The sequence below is a fragment of the Rana temporaria genome, chromosome 1, assembly GCF_905171775.1.
Source record: "Rana temporaria chromosome 1, aRanTem1.1, whole genome shotgun sequence".
Lineage (NCBI taxonomy): Eukaryota > Metazoa > Chordata > Amphibia > Anura > Ranidae > Rana > Rana temporaria.
Genome location: NC_053489.1, coordinates 268,157,968 through 268,177,161, shown reverse-complemented (window position 1 = coordinate 268,177,161; position 19,194 = coordinate 268,157,968). Strand labels below are relative to the sequence as shown.

General features: G+C 41.3%; 1 protein-coding gene across 2 annotated transcripts in view; it reads right to left on the bottom strand.

Moving 5' to 3' along the window:
- FANCC (FA complementation group C) overlaps positions 1-19,194 on the bottom strand; it is a 306,329-nt gene that overhangs the window by 46,956 nt on the left and 240,179 nt on the right. For both annotated transcript variants that reach the window (XM_040355483.1, XM_040355482.1), the window contains exons 9-10: positions 18,614-18,666; positions 16,164-16,263 (exon numbers count right to left, since the gene is read on the bottom strand). In XM_040355483.1, coding sequence (XP_040211417.1) covers positions 16,164-16,263; positions 18,614-18,666 — 153 coding nt within the window. The remainder of the gene's footprint in view (positions 1-16,163; positions 16,264-18,613; positions 18,667-19,194) is intronic.

The following is a 19,194-nucleotide window of genomic DNA, read 5'->3' as shown; positions in this document are numbered from 1 at the left end:
ATCCACAGGGTCTTTAAACATGTGGATATTGTCTACTGGACACGTTAAAGACTTATTGACACATGAGATGGCTGCGTCCACAGTAGGGACAGCCCATTTCTTTGAAAACTCTTCCTCTAAGGGGTACATGACTGCGAACCTTTTGGGAGGCAGAAAAATCCTGTCCGGCTTAGCCCAGTCCTGAAAAATCAGGTCCTTTAACAAAGGATGTACCGGGAATACCAAATTGGCTTGGGGCGCTTTCAGGGAGCCCAATGAGGATACCGCGGAGGCCAGAGGCTGAGGCACAGGTATCTTAAAAGCCAACCACACCATATCCGTTAGGGACTGAACCCACAGTCTTTCTGCGTGAGAAGCTGAAAAAGGTTCCTCTATTGTAGAATCCTCAGAACCTAAATGGTCAAGGTGATCCTGAGTCTGGTCTCCTTGATCTTCCAATTCGTCAGCGGAGAGGATATCCTCCTCCAGAGACTCAGACCTGGGAGACGGGGATCTAACCCGCTTCTTCCCTGCCAAAGATGCCGTAATTAGAGCGGCCATCCTCCTTTCCAATCCACCCAAGGTGGAGGCTAACATCTCTTCCGTCACATAGGAAGGAGCTGGTTGAGTAGGGCCAGCCGTAGCACCTAGCAACCCTGATGGCTCACCTAGGACAACAACTTCCGGGCATTCCGGAGTAGTAGGGGCCGCTGGATTTTGGATATCCTCAGAGCCTGATGGAGAACCCTTTGGTTTCTTAACCGTCTTAGCGTTTTTAGCGCTACCTGCACCCTTAGGAGCCATAATATACAAATTCTGAGGCACTCCGCTAGTATACAACTGACTGTAATAGCTGGAGGAAATACACATATAATCAAATAAATGTGAAACAATAGGATAGGGTAATGTCAGAGGGACTCCAAACTTCCCATAACCTATAAAAAAGGAAAATCAATACTGAGCCCCAAGGGCTTCAACTATCAGTCTGGTATTGACCCCCTAATGCTGGGCTAGGTGAGCACCCCTAAGTGTTCAAAGGCGCTGCTTAGTACACAGGCTTTGAATGCAAACTTTTAAGCCAGAGGCTCCTTTAGTAAGGTGTACTTCCAACAACTGCCACCGGGTGTCACTGTGCCAGAAAGCTCTGTCAAACCTTCCTATGCTGTAGCCAGCATCGCTGCTCCGTGTCCCTTCACAGCCTTCACAGACTGAACAGCCCTCCAGGATTTATCCTCCCTGTGTGCAGGGAGGAGGAGCCATCCGGCGTCAACCGCCCCCTCCCCGCGGCGGCGTCGCGCGCGCACCGATAAGTAAAGCGCGCGCACGCCAGACGCCGTCAGGGGAAGCAGGAAGCCATGTGGAGAGGAGCATCAGGACCTGAAACGCTGGAGCAGCAGACACAGGTAAAGGGAAGCATTTAACTGTCTCCCTAATGGTATGTTTCCCTCTCTGTGGAACACCCTGCCCAAAAAAAGGCCCTCCTTGTGACAGAAGCAGCAGCAGCCCACTAGCCCAGCCAGGGGAACCATACCTGGGTGCTTTGAGCCATCCCGTTTGAAAACTTTGTGGTTCTCCTTTGCCCATGCACAGAGGCATAAATAGGCTGCCCAAGAATCCCCTATAGGAAGCCTACTGACAAACCAAGTTTCGTAGGCCCCCTGCTTACCTTTCCACGCCGCAGGGTATTGCTCTGCAAGAGGCCCAATCTTCACCCTTCACCGTGGGTATGGTCATAGACCTTCAGGAACCGGGGTCTTAAAAGAACACCACACACCTGGACCTATACAGCACCACTGGCAACAGGTATTCTCTAGGTATAGAAACCAGACCTGGAACCCAGGGTCCAGCCCTCCAAGGAGAGGCATTATAGGCAAAACCCCATCCACGAATTGGGGCCCGGGTACCGTCCACTTTGGCTATGAAGCACCTTGGACGGATCCGGTCAGCTGGCCCTGGTCCCAAGGACTACTACAGGCACAGCCTCAACGTGCACCAACACCTAAGACACTGGCGAAAAAACTGAGGTACTCCCACTATGGGTGGGGGTTATATAGGGAGGGAACTTCCTGTTGGAGAGTGCCAGTGTCCATCACCTGAAGGTACACTATATAACCCATATGTAATGGCTATGCTGCTCTGTGTCCCGTGATGTACGATAAAGAAAACACTGATTAATCATAAAACACCATAAATGTAATTATACAATCATTAAAACAGGAACGGAATGGATTTTTAACCACTTGAGCCCCAGGTCATTGTAAAATGACGTCTTCACGGTGGCTCTGAAAATCCAACAGGACGTCTATTGACGTCCTGGATTCCTCCGGCCACTGGGGGCGCGCCCGGCGCGTCCCCGAGATGCCGATGCGCGTGCCTGGCGGTCGCGATGTCCGCCAGGTACCCGTGATCGGTAATGACAGAGCAGGGACGTGGAGCTCTGTGTGTAAACACAGAGCTCCACGTCCTGTCAGGGGAGAGAGGAGACCGATCTGTCTCCCTTGTAGATAGGGACACAGATCGGTCACCTCCCCCAGTCACCACCATCCACACACAGTTAGAACACAATACAGGTACACATTTAACCCCTTCCTCACCCCCTAGTGTTAACCCCTTCAATGCCAGTCACATTTATACAGTAATTAGTGCATATTTATAGCACTGATCGCTGTATAAATGTGAATGGCGCCAAAAATGTGTCAAAAGTGTCTGATGTGTCCGCCATAATGTCGCAGTCCCAATAAAAATAATCGCAGATCGCCGCCATTACTAGTAAAAAAAATAAAAAATAATAATAATAATAATAATTCTGTTTTGTAAGCGCTTATTGCGTTTTTTTTACCAAAAATATGTAGAAGAAGAATACGTATCGACCTAAACTGAGAAAAACTTGGGAAAAAAAAAATCGGGCTATTTATTATAGCAACAAGTAAAAAATATTGATTTTTTTTTTCAAAATTGTTGCTTTTTTTTGTTTATAGCGCAAAAAATAAAAACCGCAGAGGTGATCAAATACCACCAAAAGAAAGCTCTATTTGTGGGGAAAAAAAGGGCGTCAATTTTGTTTGGGAGCCATGTCGCATGACCGCGCAATTGTCAGTTAAAGAGATGCAGTGCCCGAAGCTGAAATTTCACCTGGGCAGGAGGGGGGTATATGTGCCCGGTAAGCAAGTGGTTAAAGGCAGTTAGAGCAAATATCCACATTTTTCTTTGTACTGGCTTCCTGTAATCCAACATGACTCAGAGAGATGAAGGGCCAGCACTGGGAGGCAATCAGGCGATGCTGCATTGCTTCTGAGCATGCAGTGATCATGGGAATATTAGGACAGAGCAGAGTAATAATGCATCAGTGTGATCCTGTCCCTTCATTTTCCAGTCATCAAGCTAGAACCAAGCTGTGCTGACAGCCGTGGAGGAGGACATTCTGGCTGGGCTATCTGGCAGATGTGCCAAAATCACTGGTTTAACAAAACTAAAATTCATTTGGAGTTTGCATATATGTATTTAAAAGCTTGCCTGGGCTTTAGCTTTATCTCTCAAAAGAGATTGTTATAATTGTTCCTCTTTGCAGTCTAGTTACTAAATTATTTTTCAAGATTAGAAATATACCATAATCTCTGTAAACTTGAATTAAAGATATTTTATGAACTAGGTCCATTAAGTAATCTCTGTAATGTGTACTTGTCCCAATCCAGTTCAGGAAGTGTAATTTCTCTCTGCTGCCTCCTTTCTCTGCTATATGTATATACTTTTGACAATTTGTTTCTGACATTCAGAGGTAAAACGTTGACAGGGAGGGAGCTCCAGCACACAGCATGTGATGGATAGCCTCAGCTCTGTTTCTGTGGGCTGTGTGAAGGGGGTGTGCCTCTTCCCCCCAATCAGCTCTCAGAGCTCTACTCACTGAGCTCTGCATAGTGTAACTTCAGCTTCCCATCCCCTGCTTTCTAAAAGCTCACATAAGCTGAATAAATTCTGGACTTTAAATGGATTTAGAGAAGAAATGGTTGCAGATAGACAGGTACAACTCATGTAGGAGGATTTGTTTAATCTCTGAGTATCTCCTAAGGCTAGTCACGGCTATTAACCACTTTAAGGAACAATTGAGATTTTAATTAGGCAAGGTCCAGCTGGATCCAATTGTTCTTCTCAGCATAAATTATTGACTGTCACACAAACTTCAGACCACGCTAATAAACATTTTTTTATGCTCTGGTCTAAGCACAATCAGGTGGTCTTCTGCTCTCCTGGGTGCTGGTGGGCTATGTGATACTAAAAATACACCAGTTCCCTTCAATATCATATAATAGCTAATCATCTACACTGTATACATGGTCAGAGCTAAGACATACATGTCTGCTTTATTGCTCTCTTTTAGCAATACTTTATTATACAATTAGTAGATAGGTAATTTTTATAAATTACATAATTTTTTTCTTCTAGAACAGAAAGCTATTACATGAGGATCTGTACACATCTGCCACTTAAACACACTTAGAAACAAATAATATACTATCAGACATCTGCAGCCTCAGCACTAGAAACATATCGCTCAGGGGAAAGTATTTAACTTGACACAAAACATATTTTAACTTATATGTTAAAAACCCCTGTGAAGTAAAAGCTAGCAGAATTTTGATTAAGGGTGACCTTACACCTGAGGAATAAATAAATATACAGTACAGCTCCAGTTTTTGTTATTTTATGTTTCAGATATCAGCAAATTGCTACCACCTGCAGCACAGTTTTTTAAGTGCCACTGTACTCTTAAGAAATGATCTAGTAAATTATATAAATTAATCAAAAATATAGATATTTGTAAGGCTTAGTTAAGCTGGCAGAAGGCTGTATAACATAGCCTTAACAAATACTAAACTACAGTGACAAAAGCCCATGAGGCATAGGTGTGTGCACATGGTCACCCTATATGGCACCAATTTCCCCTTTCACCAAAGCTCCCCCAACTCCTAATAAAATTGTAAAAATAATAATAAAAATATTATTGTAAAAAACAATAAAAAATGTTTTATTAAAAATAAAAAACTACTGACACTGTCCACTGCCATAATTACAAAGTCCACTGCTCTACTAACTTACACCAACCTCTGCCCTACTGACATTGTCTATGTTTTAATACATTTTAAAATGTTTGTTTGTTTACATTTATTTATATAAGTGTGTGTGCATGTATATGTATACATATATCCAGTGTGTGTGTGTGTGTGTGTGTGTGTGTGTGTGTGTGTGTGTATATATATATATATTTATATATATACACACACACAGTTGTGTTCAAAAGTTTACATACCCTTTATGATTTCTTGGCCATTTTTCAGAGAATATGAATAACACAAAAACTTTTCTTTCACTCATGGTTAGTGTTTGACTGAAGCCATTTTTTAATCAACCATGTTTACTCTTTTTAAATCATAATCACAACAAAAACTACCCGATCTACCCTGATCAAAAGTTTATATACCCCAGTTCTTAATACCGTGTATTGCCCCCTTTAACATCAATGACAGATGGAAGTCTTTTGTGGTATTTGTGGATGAGGCTCTTTATCTTCTCAGATGGTAAAGCTGCCCATTCCTCTTGGCAAAAAGCCTCCAGTTCCTGTAAATGCTTGGACTGTCTTGCATAAACTGCACATTTGAGATCTCCCCAGAGTGGCTCAATGATATTGAGGTCAGGAGACTGAGATGGACACTCCCGAACCTTCACATTATTCTGCTGTAGCCAATGACAGGTTGACTTGGCCTTGTGTTTTGGATCATTGACATGTTGTAATGTCCAAGTTCATCCCATGCGCAGCTTCTTGGCTGATGAATGCAAATGTTCCTCTAGTATTTTTTGATAACATATTGCATTCATCTTGCCATCAATTTTGACCCAATTTCCTGTGCGTTTGTAGCTCGCACACCCCAAAAACTTCAGCAATTCACCTCTGTGTTTCAAAGTAGGAATGGTGTACCTTTCATCATAGGTTTTGTTGACTCCTCTCCAAATATAGCATTTATGGTTGTGGCCATAAAGCTCAATTTTGGTCTTATCACTCCAAATGACTTTGTGCCAGAAGGTTTGAGGCTTGTCTCTGCTGTTTGGCATATTGTAAGCATGATACTTTGTGGCATTTGCGTATGTAACGGACCTATGAACTATTCTGCCTACAGAGGACTGCATGACTGGTTACTGAGCTCAAAGGGTTAATTGTAGAGGGACTTTTTCACTGCTAAATGCTAATTGACGCTCTGTTGTGTATTACCAGTTAACAGCCTCTTGCCAGGTGTATGCTAACGTGATGATCTGTGAGTGTATATTGTTCTAAAGGTTAATTGAATTCTATTGAGAAAGGAATGTGCCCGGCCAGGTCATGTTAAGTAGATCTCGGTGCCGGAACGTCTAGAGACTGATTGATTCAAGGAGATCATTGTGTTTGAGTTCTGGTAATGAAGAAATGTTTATAATTAGCTCAAAGAAGGTGATTGAAGCTTCCCCACGGTGTGATGTGTGGGTGGGGACAGTTTGATTGTTCATGTGCCTTGAATACTGTATAAAATCTCAGAGTGAACCATTAAAAATCAGTCCTGCTTGACTCTGCAAACGTAGCCCGTCTCGTTTCTTGAAAGGGCATTCGATGGGATATACCGGCGGTACCTGCATATCGCAGCTTGCCAGGGAAAGGGACTTCTCCAACGGCTGAGACCCTCTCACTACATGGGTAGCCGTTACAGCGTAGTAACAGCTTTCTTCTGGCCATGCAGCCCATCTTTCTTCAAGTGCCTCCTTATTGTGCATTTTGCAACAGCCACACCACGTGTTTTCAGAGAGTCCTGTATTTTACCTGAAGTTATTTGTGGATTTTTTTTTCATCCCAAACAATTTTCCTAGCAGTTGTGGCTTAAATTATAGTTGGTCTACCTGACCGTGGTTTGGTTTCAACAGAACTCCTCATTTTCCACTTCTTGATCATAGTTTGAACACTGCATTCTCAATTCCTTGGATATCTTTTTATATTCCTTTCCTGTTTTATACAGTTCAACTACCTTTTTCCACAGATATTTTGACAATTCTTTTGCTTTCCCCATGACTCAGAATTTAGAAACGTCAGTGGAGCATTGGATCAAAGATGCAAGGGTCTGTCAGGAGTCCAGAAACTCAATAACCTTTTGGAGACACACACTAATTACAAGCAAACAGATCACAGGTGAGGATGGTTACCTTTAATAGCCATTCAACTTGTGTGCATGTTATCAGGCCAAAATCATCAGGGTATGTAAACTTTTGAGCTGGGTCATTTGGGTAGTTTCTGTTTCATTATAATTTAAAAAGAGTAAACATGAGTGAAAGAAATGTTGTTGTCTTGTTTTTGATCTCATACGTGCAGTTCATGCAAGACAGACCAAGATTTTCCAGGAATTGGAGGCTTTTTGCCAAGAGGAATGGGCAGCTTTACCATCTGAGAAGATAAAGAACCTCATCCACAAATACCAGAAAAGACTTCAAGCTGCCATTGATGTTAAAGACGGCAATACACAGTATTAGGAACTTTTGATCAGGGTCATTTGGGTAGTTTTTGTTGTCATTGTAAACACAGTTGATAATAAATGGCTTCAGCCAAACACTAACCATGAGTGAAAGAAACATTTTTGTGTTATCATTAATAAGCTCTGCAAAATGGCCAAGTAATCAAAAATTCTGCCAGAGTATGTAACTCATGAGCACAACTGTGTACACACACAAGTGTTTTGTTTCTGAAGTTTCATACTAAGGCTACGTTTGTGACCCCAAAGTCATGTGATTTAATGCAGACTTTGAATGCAGCTTTGATACAACTTTAGTCTCTTGATCAAAGTCGCATTAAAATTGTACAGGAACCTTTTCAAAGACGCTGCAACTTTAAGTTGCATAGATGGGAACGGGTGCCATTGAAATCAATGGGCTGTGACTTGTCATGCGAATTTATGTGTCAAAAGTTGCATGACAAGTCGCACTAGTGGAAACAGAGTCTAAATATTTGTGGTTGCACAGAAATCTTGCACTTTTATAAAGCTTTTGTCTCCTCCTCTTCTGTAAGCTGCTAAGCACATCACACTAGTACTTCAACCAAACCACCATATTTCACTAGAACCCAGTTGCCACTCCAACGTGAAATCTCCAACCACGTCACTTCCGGTTACTCTCCAGCATCGGTAAATGGAGAATTCGACGAGTTGGCTGTTTTGACACAACACCGGCAGCATATACACTACGGTACACAATGACTTGACTGTTTTGACAATGTCTAAGGAGGAAAAGTAAACAAAAAAACAAAAGGGGTAGCCCTGGAACTTTGGATGAGGTGAGAGAGGTTTAGCCAATGTTCACAGCGAACAATGAGACTAAATAAATTAATTTGTTTCAAAATGTTATGTAACAGGGCGGCAACAACAATGATTGGGAGTTACCCAGCCAATGTACACAACACAGATTAAAGTAAGTATATAAAAATTTATTACAAATGTTATACATCAATGAGCAACAATAAAACTTGAAAGTTGCTGGGCCAGTAGATATGTATATACACAATAAGAAAAGAAAATGTACATTCATATAGACAGGGAAGTATGTAAACATAATGCAGACATCAATAATACCCAGCATGTACCGGCATAAAACAAGCATCAATGAAGCCCTACGCATTTTGCGAGACCCTGCTCACTTCTTCAGGGACGGATGCATGAATGTTGTATCTGCAATGCATCCGCCCCTGAAGAGATTTAAACGAGTTGGCTGTTTTGACAGAACACCACCACTCAATTCTGAATATGCTTGCCACAACATGAATAAGTGGGATTGCAATTTGTTTGTGTGCTCTATGCCTGTGCATTATGTGTGTCCACCATCTCGTGTGTGCTCTATCTATGCTGCATCTGGGCTTTACCAACTTGCTGACCAAGACTTTTCTGGCTAGAAAATTACTTATAATCCCCAAACATTATATATTTTTTTTATCAGAGACTCTAGGGAATAGAATGGCGATTGTTGCAATTTTTTATGTCACACAGTATTTGCACAGTGGTACTTCAACCACAATTTTTATGGGAAAAAATTACTTTATTGAATAATAAAAAATAAAAAAATATATACTTCATTTTTTTCTAAAATATGAAAGATGATGCTACGCTGAGTAAATAAATGCCTAACATGTCATGCTTAAAAATTTACCGGAAGTGATGTCATGGCATCGCTCTGGTCTTCCAAGGCCATAGAGGCGATCAGAGATGATCTAGTCTTTGTCCGCCTCTGTGTCCAGCCAGGTTTGTCGGTGAAATGGGTAAGCCCCAGAAACACCAATGAGCAATGGGGAATGTCCCCTTCCGCCATTTCTGAAAGTGGTCCAGTGGCTAATGAGCCCCCTGGACTGCTTTCATGAGAAAAAAATAAAAATATTGGAATTGTGGCTGATACCTTCAGCTATAATCCCAGTAAACCACTTGCAAACCGCAACATATATACAATGATGTGAAAAAGTATTTGCCCCCTTTCTGATATGTTATTATTTTTTCATATTTGTCACACTTAAATGATTCAGATCATCAAACAAATTTTAGTATTACACAAAAAAACCAGAGTAAATACAAAATCCAGTCTCAATGATGGTTTAATTTATTAAATCAAAAAAGCTGTCCAAACCTGCCTGGCTTTATGTGAAAAAGTAATTGCCCCCTAAACCTAATAACTGGGGGCAACAACTGCAATCAAGCGTTTGCAATAACTGGCAATGAGTCTTTCACATTGCTGTGGAGCAATTTTGGCCCTTTTTTCTTAGCAGAATTGATTTAATTCAGCCACATTGGAGGGTTTTCCAGCATGAACGGCCTGTGTAAGGTCATGATACAGCATCTCAATTTGATTTAAGTCCAGGCTTTCACTAGGCCACTCCAAAACCAAAATTTTGCTTTGTTTGAACCATTTGGCGGTGGACTTGCTGTTGTGTTTCAGATCATTGTCCTGCTGCATAACCCAAGTGCACTTGAGTTTGAGGTCACAAACTAATACCATTGACTCTGTTGCCCCATTGGGAGTACCTACATCACTGATGAATGATATAGGCTCTGATACTTTACAGGGGGATTTTTGTCCGACACAAACTTTCAGCCAGCCAGTTCCAGATTCCAGAAGGTGGACCAACAAAAATCCAACAATTCCACCAACACCCAGGACGGTTTCCAAATAATCAATCTTTCGTCTGTTCAACTGTCTAAGGACCAAATTTCAGTTCTTGAACTCGGCCTATCTTTTTGTCCAACTCAAAACATTGACGCATTCGAACTTATTAAAGACATCAACCTCTTCTCCAGAAAGTTGATGTTAAAAATTTTATTCGACAAACCTAAACCTGCCATTCACACTACCAACTTTGACAACCCTTTATGGCAAAACATGTCTATTGCTGATATCAAGGCAGTTGAGGAGTTAATGGAACTCTGGGAAGAAGGCCATATCAATGACGATGATCTATCCGCAGCTGAATTCTTGGAGTCTAACTTTGATCCATCTGTATCACCATCCACTGGCCTTAGACCTAATATCATTCCCACTACATCGGCTCAAAGGGAGTACAAACCGAGATCACGAATGTTCCCCACCCTTCAGGGGAACCCCAATGTATGGGCCTTCACCAGTCAAGTGACTAAGGAAATAACAGAAACTAAATGGGTCAACCCATCCCAAACCAATTTGACATCTACCCAGAAAGCGGCTCTTGCCTCTCTACAGCAATGTTCAGAAATTATAATCAAGCCCTCCGACAAGGGCGGAAACCTTGTTGTAATGGATGTCACCCAATATGAATGCATGGTATTTAACATACTTAACAACAAACAATGGTACAGAAAGGTCTCATTAGACCATCTGAACCTCACTACCTCTCTATATCAAAGATTAATAGGTTCTGCCTATCACACTGGACTTATTACAAAAAAAAACTGGGAATTCCTCAACGTCACTTGCCCACGCACTCCAACCATGTATGCCTTGCCCAAGATCCACAAAAATGTATCCCCACCCCCTGGACGCCCTATTGTGTCCGGTAATGGGTCTCTCACTGAAAAAGCCAGCGAGATGGTCGATGACTACCTCAGACCACACGTTGAAGGTTTATCTTCATACCTACAAGACACCAGCGACTTGCTCAGATCCCTCGATGGCATTGCCGTGCCCGAGGGGTCTTGGCTGATATCGTTGGACGTTGAAGCCCTATACAACTCTATCCCCCATACTCATGGGGTGGGAGTTGTCGAGGGCTTCCTATCTGGTTGCAGTGAGGCTAGGCCTCACTACAATCAATTCATTTTGGATCTTTTGAGGTTCATCCTCACCAACAACATCTTTCTCTTTGGTTGCTCCCACTACCTCCAGGTGCAGGGGGTTGCTATGGGGACCAAGTGTGCCCCCTCTTATGCAAACCTGTACCTGGGGGGGTGGGAGCGCAACCTCTTTCATCAAGATGGGATCCAGCACCATTTGGAACATATCCCATTTTGGCGTCGTTTCATCGACGACATTATGTTCATCTGGACTGGACCCCATCTTGATCTTATCACCTTCCTCGATAGTCTCAAGACCAATGATTTCAACCTTAAATTTACTTTTGAAACCAGTCAGACAAGAATTTCCTTTCTTGATGTCCATATTTTCATTCAACCAGACGGTACTATAGGTACTTCGTTATTTAGGAAACCCACGGCAGGGAATGCTTTGCTTCATGCATCCAGCTCCCATCCTGAACCTCTCAAATCCAGCATCCCCTATGGACAATACCTCAGACTTAGGAGGAATTGTAGCTCTGATGAGGACTTTATCCAAGAGGCAAATTCACTACAAAAACGTTTCCGCGATAGAGGCTATAGTAACAAGTGTCTAAAAAGGGCATTTGCCAGAGTAAAGACCAAAACCAGAGGTTCTTTACTTCATGACCCGAAAGTAGCCAAACCAAATCCGGGTACCAGAATAATTACCCGCTTCTCTGGACATCACCAACAAATAAGGACCATCCTTCAAAGACACTGGTATCTGCTCATGGGTGATGAATTAGTGTCCAAACATCTAGATTCCCACCCTCAAATTACCTTTCGCAGGTCCAGTTCGCTCCGTGATAAGCTGGTCAGGAGTCATCACTCCAGTCGTACATCCATCCCTGCAAGTCTGCTAGGTACACGCCCATGCCACAAGTGTGCATTTTGCAGATATATATTTGCATCGGCTACATGTGTACTTCCGAACGGACATAAATACAAACCCTATTTTGCGGCCAACTGCCAATCAATAGGTGTTGTTTATATCATGCAATGCTCTTGTCGTGCATTTTATGTCGGCAAGACGAAGATGCCCTTTTTCCACCGCATCAGGGATCATGTTGCCCTGGTGCGAAAGAAAAAGATGGAAACTCCCATCAGCAGACATATGGGATTGTTCCATAACTTCGACAGTACGTGTATGCATTTTTTTGCACTCGAGTATGTCCCCCCAGGAGATCGAGGAGGGGACTATGATAAGATACTTTTGCAAAAAGAAGCTAAATGGATCCACCAATTAGCGGCTCTCAAGCCACCCGGCTTGAATGAGGGGTTCAGTTTCAAACCCTTCCTCTAAAAACAGATATTCCATTTATTGTTTAATCTTGGTTTTGTTATATTTTTTATATTTTTTTATTTTTCTGTCTTTTCCCCTATATTGAAAGTTGTCTATTGTTAAATCAGTCATTTTCATATCCAATGTATCATTTAATGTCTACATGTATCTACAGAGCAGATTTACCAGCACTTTTTGATCAAGATCAAACCCCCCCCCCCTTTTTGTGTTATGGAGAAATACATTTATATATTTTTTTTCATCTTTATTGACATTTTCTCCGTAGCTCTCCCAATAACCACAATCATTGTATTGGCTTGTTATTTATCCTCAAACCATGTTTTAGGTCTCCTTCTATATATCTATATATGCTTTTGCCATGCCTGTATTTGTATTTGCCTCCACTGGTCTCCTTGTTTCATTATGCTGCTGTCTCTGTGCTGTATGGGCAATAGGGGCGCACGTTATAATGTGGGGAAATAGGTCCGGTCCCTGCTATTTATGTGATCCCATATGGGCATTGCTTGTCGGTGCTGCTCACTATCGTTTGGCTCCACCCATCTGCCTCCGATGGGGACATCCTTGGTGTGGCCCGGCCACTTCCATTCTGGCCTTCCCTCACCATGCCGCGCTCACTCACTAGTGTGTTCACTTCTTTTCGCCGCCGTTCACCGTTCGGTGACGACGGACTGACTGCCAGTGACCCACTCTAGTTCGTCATCCGCTTTGCCAGGTCTCCATCCCTGATCTAAGATGGCGCTCACTCTCAGCGCCGCCCTGTGACGTCATCCACCCGTCACTGACGTGCGCGCGCGTGATATGCTTCGCCGCTGCTGGCGATCTATGACAGGGGATTTCTATTGTCTTCCCCCCTGTCCTCCCCCCTTGAAGTCCAGCACCTATCACTGCCCATCACTTCAGCCCACCCCCAGCGGCGTCATCAAACGCCTCTGTGGGAGGTATATAAAGAGATCCACACTTATGATCCATTCAATGGCTCTGCCTTGTCAGGGTCACTAGACTGCTTGGTTTTCAGATCTATCCGTGCTTTTTAGCTAACCTGTCAGCAGTGAAGAGGTAAGTGGTGTGCTACTATCTTGAACTGTTCACCACACCAACAATTAATAATTTTTTCAGCTGTTTCCCTTTTATTTTAATACATATTACCTATCATTATATCTACAAATTTTTTTTTTTTTTTTTTTTTTTTTTTTTTTTTTACCAGTCTTCAACATTGGGGATTTTGTCCCACCCTTTGACCAATGGTTGTTTAACCATTCAGGTGCTGGATTTATCCATACGCTGATGCCAGCTTTATTCACTGGACCCTACCAACCTCATTAGGTATATATATATATATATATTTTTTAGGATATTTTTCCTTTCTACTTCTTGCCACATCTGGCAAGTATAGTGTTCTTTGCATAGATTTTTATTTAATCTGTGCATGCATGTATCTGTCTGGAATTTTAGGGATCTATACAATTTACCCTATATATATTTAATTTCATCTATTCCCTCTCTTTTATACTGCAGCATCTCTTTGACGGCTTGTGTATGGAATGGTTCCAGTGGGGCTCTGTGCCTACAGGTTTAATTTGGTTTTCAAACTATGGCTGTTTATGCTTAGTTTGTATTACATGACCTTTGATGATCTTTGATCTCTGCGTGGTAAGTCTGCTCATGATCACCCTGCTTTATTATGGTTTCTGTGATCTCTGTATTATTCATGAATACTTGACATCATTCAATTAATTTTGTTCCTTTTCTATTGTTAATGATTATTTATTGTTTAAATTTGCTTATTGTCTGTTAGTATAATACTATCGACATGCCAATTATCTATACAAATATTGATGATGTTGTTCTCTGCTTATCCCTTGTAGCCTTCCCTGTATATATGCTCCTGATGAAGCTTGTAGCGAAACATGTCGGGCAATTTCTAACAGGTCTGGGCGTTGCTTGGTTCATTCGAGCCGCTACATGATCACAAGGATCAACAATGTCATGTCTTAATTCTGTGAAATTTTGTATCATCGAATAAATTATATTTTTATCTACATCATTATTCTCTGATATATTCTTTAATTGACACCGTTTAAAGTCCCTGGGTTTGTTACCCGATCCCCCCATCCAATCCTTTTTCATTTTCTATGGGATGTGGTGTCCTCTGATTTGTTTCCCTATGCCTCATTAATTTAATTGTCACAAACTAATGGGCGGACATTCTCCTTTAGGATTTTCTGGTAGAGCTCAGAATTCATGGTTCCCTCAATTATAGCAAGTTGTCCAGGTCCTGAAGCTGCAAAGCAACCCCAGATCATCACGCTACCACCACCATGTGTGACTGTTCGTATAATGTTCTTGTTATGAAATGCTGTATTCATTTTATGTCAGATGTAACAGGATGCACAGCTTCCAAAAAGTAAAATGTTTGTCTCATCATTTTAGGGAATATTTGCATAAAAGTCTTGGGGATAATCAAGATTTTTTTTTGGTAAATGAGAAATGAGCCTTTGTGTTCTTTTTGGTCAGCAGTGGCTTTTTGTCTTGGAACTCTCCCATGGATGCCATTTTTCCCAGTTTCGTTCCTATTGTTGAATCATGAAAACTGATCTTACCTGAGGGAAGTGAGGCCTGCAGTTCTTTAGATGTTGTTCTGGGTTCTCTTATGACCTCCTGAATGAGTCGTCGTCGTCATGCTCTTGGAGTAATTTTTATAGGCCGGCCACTCCTAGGAAGGATCACTATTGTTCCAAGTTATCTCCATTTGTGGATAATGGCTCTTCCTGTGGTTCACTGGAGTTTCAAAGCCTTAGAAATGGCTTTGAAACCATTCCTAGACATATACATGTACATTAGAAACAAATAATTTTGTTTCTAATCTGTTCTTGAATTTTTTTTAGATTGTGGCATGATATGTAGCTTTTTGAGACAGCTTCTTTTAATGTGATTTCCAAAAAATGTGGTTACAGTTCATTTATGATTCAGCATGGGAGGGGGAAGTTACTTCTTCACATAGGGCCAGGCAGGGTTGAACAGCTTTTTTCCCTTAATAAATGAAATAATAATTTAAAAACTGCATCTTGGCTTATCTTTGTGTAATATTAAAATTTGTTTGATGATCTAAATCATTTAAGTGTGACAAATATTCAAAAAAATAGAAAATCAGGAAGGGGGCAAATACTTTTTCACAGCACTGTATATGTATTGTGTTCGGCAAGTGGTTAACTGTGCGGTATAATTGTGCATGCTTTGTCTGTGCATTCACTTCTCTTCTGCATGTGTTCTGTGTTTGAAATTTCTGCACGTGCTATATCGTGTGAGCTCTGGCTGTGCATGTTTTTTATGTGTAATGATTATAGGAGTGCTCTGTCAGTGTTTGTGCAATCTGTTTGCTGCATGCTGTAGATTGAGTTGGTTCACTGCCATCACTTTCTGGGTATGCAAACTTCAGAGCCTGTGTACTTAAGTAGGAGGGTATAGAAGACAATGCAGGAGAAGAAAAGTGACAAAAATATAATGAACACACAGTTGGATGAAAGAAGAAAAACTTAAAATAGTAACATTACCTGTAGATTATCCTTGTCATATTCTTTCAAAAACGAGTGTGTGAATACCCTTATAATAGTACTCACTTTAACATTTCCATCACTTTCAAGTAGTGCATTCCTATGTATTACACAACGAAAAGTTTTAGTTGTCAATTATACACTAAGGGTAATATCAGAAAAGACATACACAATGCATTTTTTTAGTAAATAAAATGCAGCATTCAAAAGAATATATACATGTACTTTGTGACTTGATATGATGAAGCAGGTACATGTCAAAGCTTGAAATCACTGCTAGCAAATGAACACGAGTAGTAACAGGGAATGCACATAGCTGGGTATGTAACTATACTTGAATGTCAGTGTTCACTTAAAAAACTGGAAGTCAGTAATGTCAATACAGTATTTGTTAACAGACAATTAACAACACTGCACCGTTATGAAAAAAAAACGTTTCAAAGTTTAATTCTACAGCTGGCCATAAATGGATGAAAATTCAGCAGGTTCAGTAGGGGCTGGCCGAATTTCAATTAATCTATGGCAGTTTCTGCTCGACACAAGTCAATCTGATGATCGACTTTGTCAGAATGGAATGGCTCAACTGGGAAGCTTACTCTATCCACCTTGCAGCCAAGACAGCTGATTGGAGGAAAGGCACCTACCCCCTCTCCTCATAGACTTTCAGCTGTTTGTTGAATAGTTCAGGTCTCTGCTAATCTATTTATAGCATCCTCCCCAAAACAAAAACTCAGGCTGCTTTTATCATTTGTGACAGAGAACTTGTCAGGAGTTATCAGGATGATAACAGAAGAACGAAGCAGGAGACATAGTGCTTTGAAGAGAGATAACAAAACACTGCATATATATGTGCCCAGCTCAAATTTCATGAATCGTGTTTACATCCACTTTAACTCTTCCTGCGGGGTAGTGCACTGTAGGGGGAGGCAGAGAACATAGCACACACTGTGCTATTTACTTACTTAGGTCTAAAGTGTGGCCAGTTTGGCAGAGGAAGGGGGAGCCTGGATTCAGCCACCCTTGCCACTCTTTCTATCCAGGCATACAGGGGGGCCCGCACAGCCCCCTGCAGCATGGGAACGGGTCACAATAGAGACTCCTGCGACCCCTGTGGGTCCACCCCTGACTCCCGATCCTCTCAGCAAAGCCTAGAGAGCGGGAAGAAGAGGAGAGAGCCGCTACAGACAAGCACAGCGCTGGATCAAGAACTGGCTCAGGTAAGTATAGGGAGACAGTGAGAGTTCATATCCAGGATTTTTTTTTACCTTATCGCACAAAATACATTACAGTAGAAAAAAAAATAGGGTTTACAACCACTTTAATGGGGAATGAGGGGGACAGATTAGATTACTGGGGATTTACCATCCACTATGTATCGCATGGGCCTGCCTGATTGGATACATATGGAAAGTGTTAAGATTTGACCTATTACAACATATTATATGGTTTTGGTAAATCTAAAGGAAAATTGTACAAGAAAATTGTAGTGTATGGCCAGTCTAAGGCTGAAAAGCAATATTAGATGCCCATGATCTTCGGGCTTTTAGATGGCATTGCAATAAAAACAGGCATGATTATGTGATGGACTTCAGTGTATGGGCTCAGGAATACTTCTAAAGATCACTGTGAACACAGTTCACTGTGCCATCCAAGAATACAAAGCAAAGCTCTATCATGCAAAGAAGAAGCCATATCTAAACATGATCTAGAAATGCTGCTATCTTCTCTGAACCAAGGTGGAAACATTTTATGTGTTTAAACAAATCAAAATTGGACTTTCCTTTTGGCAATGATGGGCATTGCGTCCTCCGGACTAAAGGGGCGATGAACTTTCTTGCTTGTTATCAGCACCCAGCTCAAATGCCTGCATCTCTGATGGTATGGGGGTGCATTAATGCAGACAGAATGGGCAGCTTGCACATCTGGAAAGACACCATCTGTGCTGAGGAGATATCCAGGTTTTAGAGCAGCATATTGCTTAGGCAAGAATAGGACAACATTCCTCTCCCAGAACTCCAGCAACTTGTCTCTTCAGCTTCCAGACATTTACAGAGTGACATTAAAAGAAGAGTGTGAACCTCTGCCTATCTCTTCTTCTGAGACACATAGCCTTTTTTTCAGCTCCTCCTTGTTAGTACTATTTACTTTGCCAGCTTTTTATTGCCTTGTCCCAACTTTTTTCAGATGTGCTGGTCCCATCAATTTCAAAATTACCTTATGTTTTTCTTAAAATGGTAAATTTTCTCAGTTTAAACATATTTTTTCAATTTTCCTTTGTGAATAAAATATGGGTTTATGAGATTTACTAATCATTGCATTCCATTTTTATGTCGATTTTACACAGTGTCCCATCTTTTTGAAATTGGAGTTGTATATTATTTTTCCTCCTACATGTACATTTTCATACAATGGAATATTTAACCAATTTATTATTATGATGCAGAACTTACCTAAAGGTATCATCAATAACTCTAAAAATAGATGGATGACAAGCAGCTCGTAACTAGGGAAGAAAAAAAATACAAAATTAACAATCAAGTACAGATGATAATAATAAAAATAATAATAATAATAATAATAAAATATATATATATATATATATATATATATATATATATATATATATATATATATATATACTGTATATACACACACACACAAGACCAAGGCAGGTGAATTTGTTCTTTTTCATAATGTCAAATATGTTATGTTTATACTTATGCATAGTACACACAATCCTTTTGTCCAATCGGGAAAACTGCCGTGATTTCCTTTGGCCGGGAAAACCAGCCGTGTGTATGCTCCTTAGCAGTTTTTCCGACAGGAAAACTGCGGTTTAAAAAATTAGAACATGTTCTCTCGCCGTGAATTGCAGTGGATTTTTCCCCGCAGTTTTCCTATGGGAAACACTGCGAGGGAGCATATACACGGTCGGTTTTCCCGACCAAAGTTCTTCTGGCAGTTTTCCTGTTGGGAAAACCGGCCGTGTGTACAGGGGAAAAGGGACCGAACCGGTTCTCGGTTTTCCCGG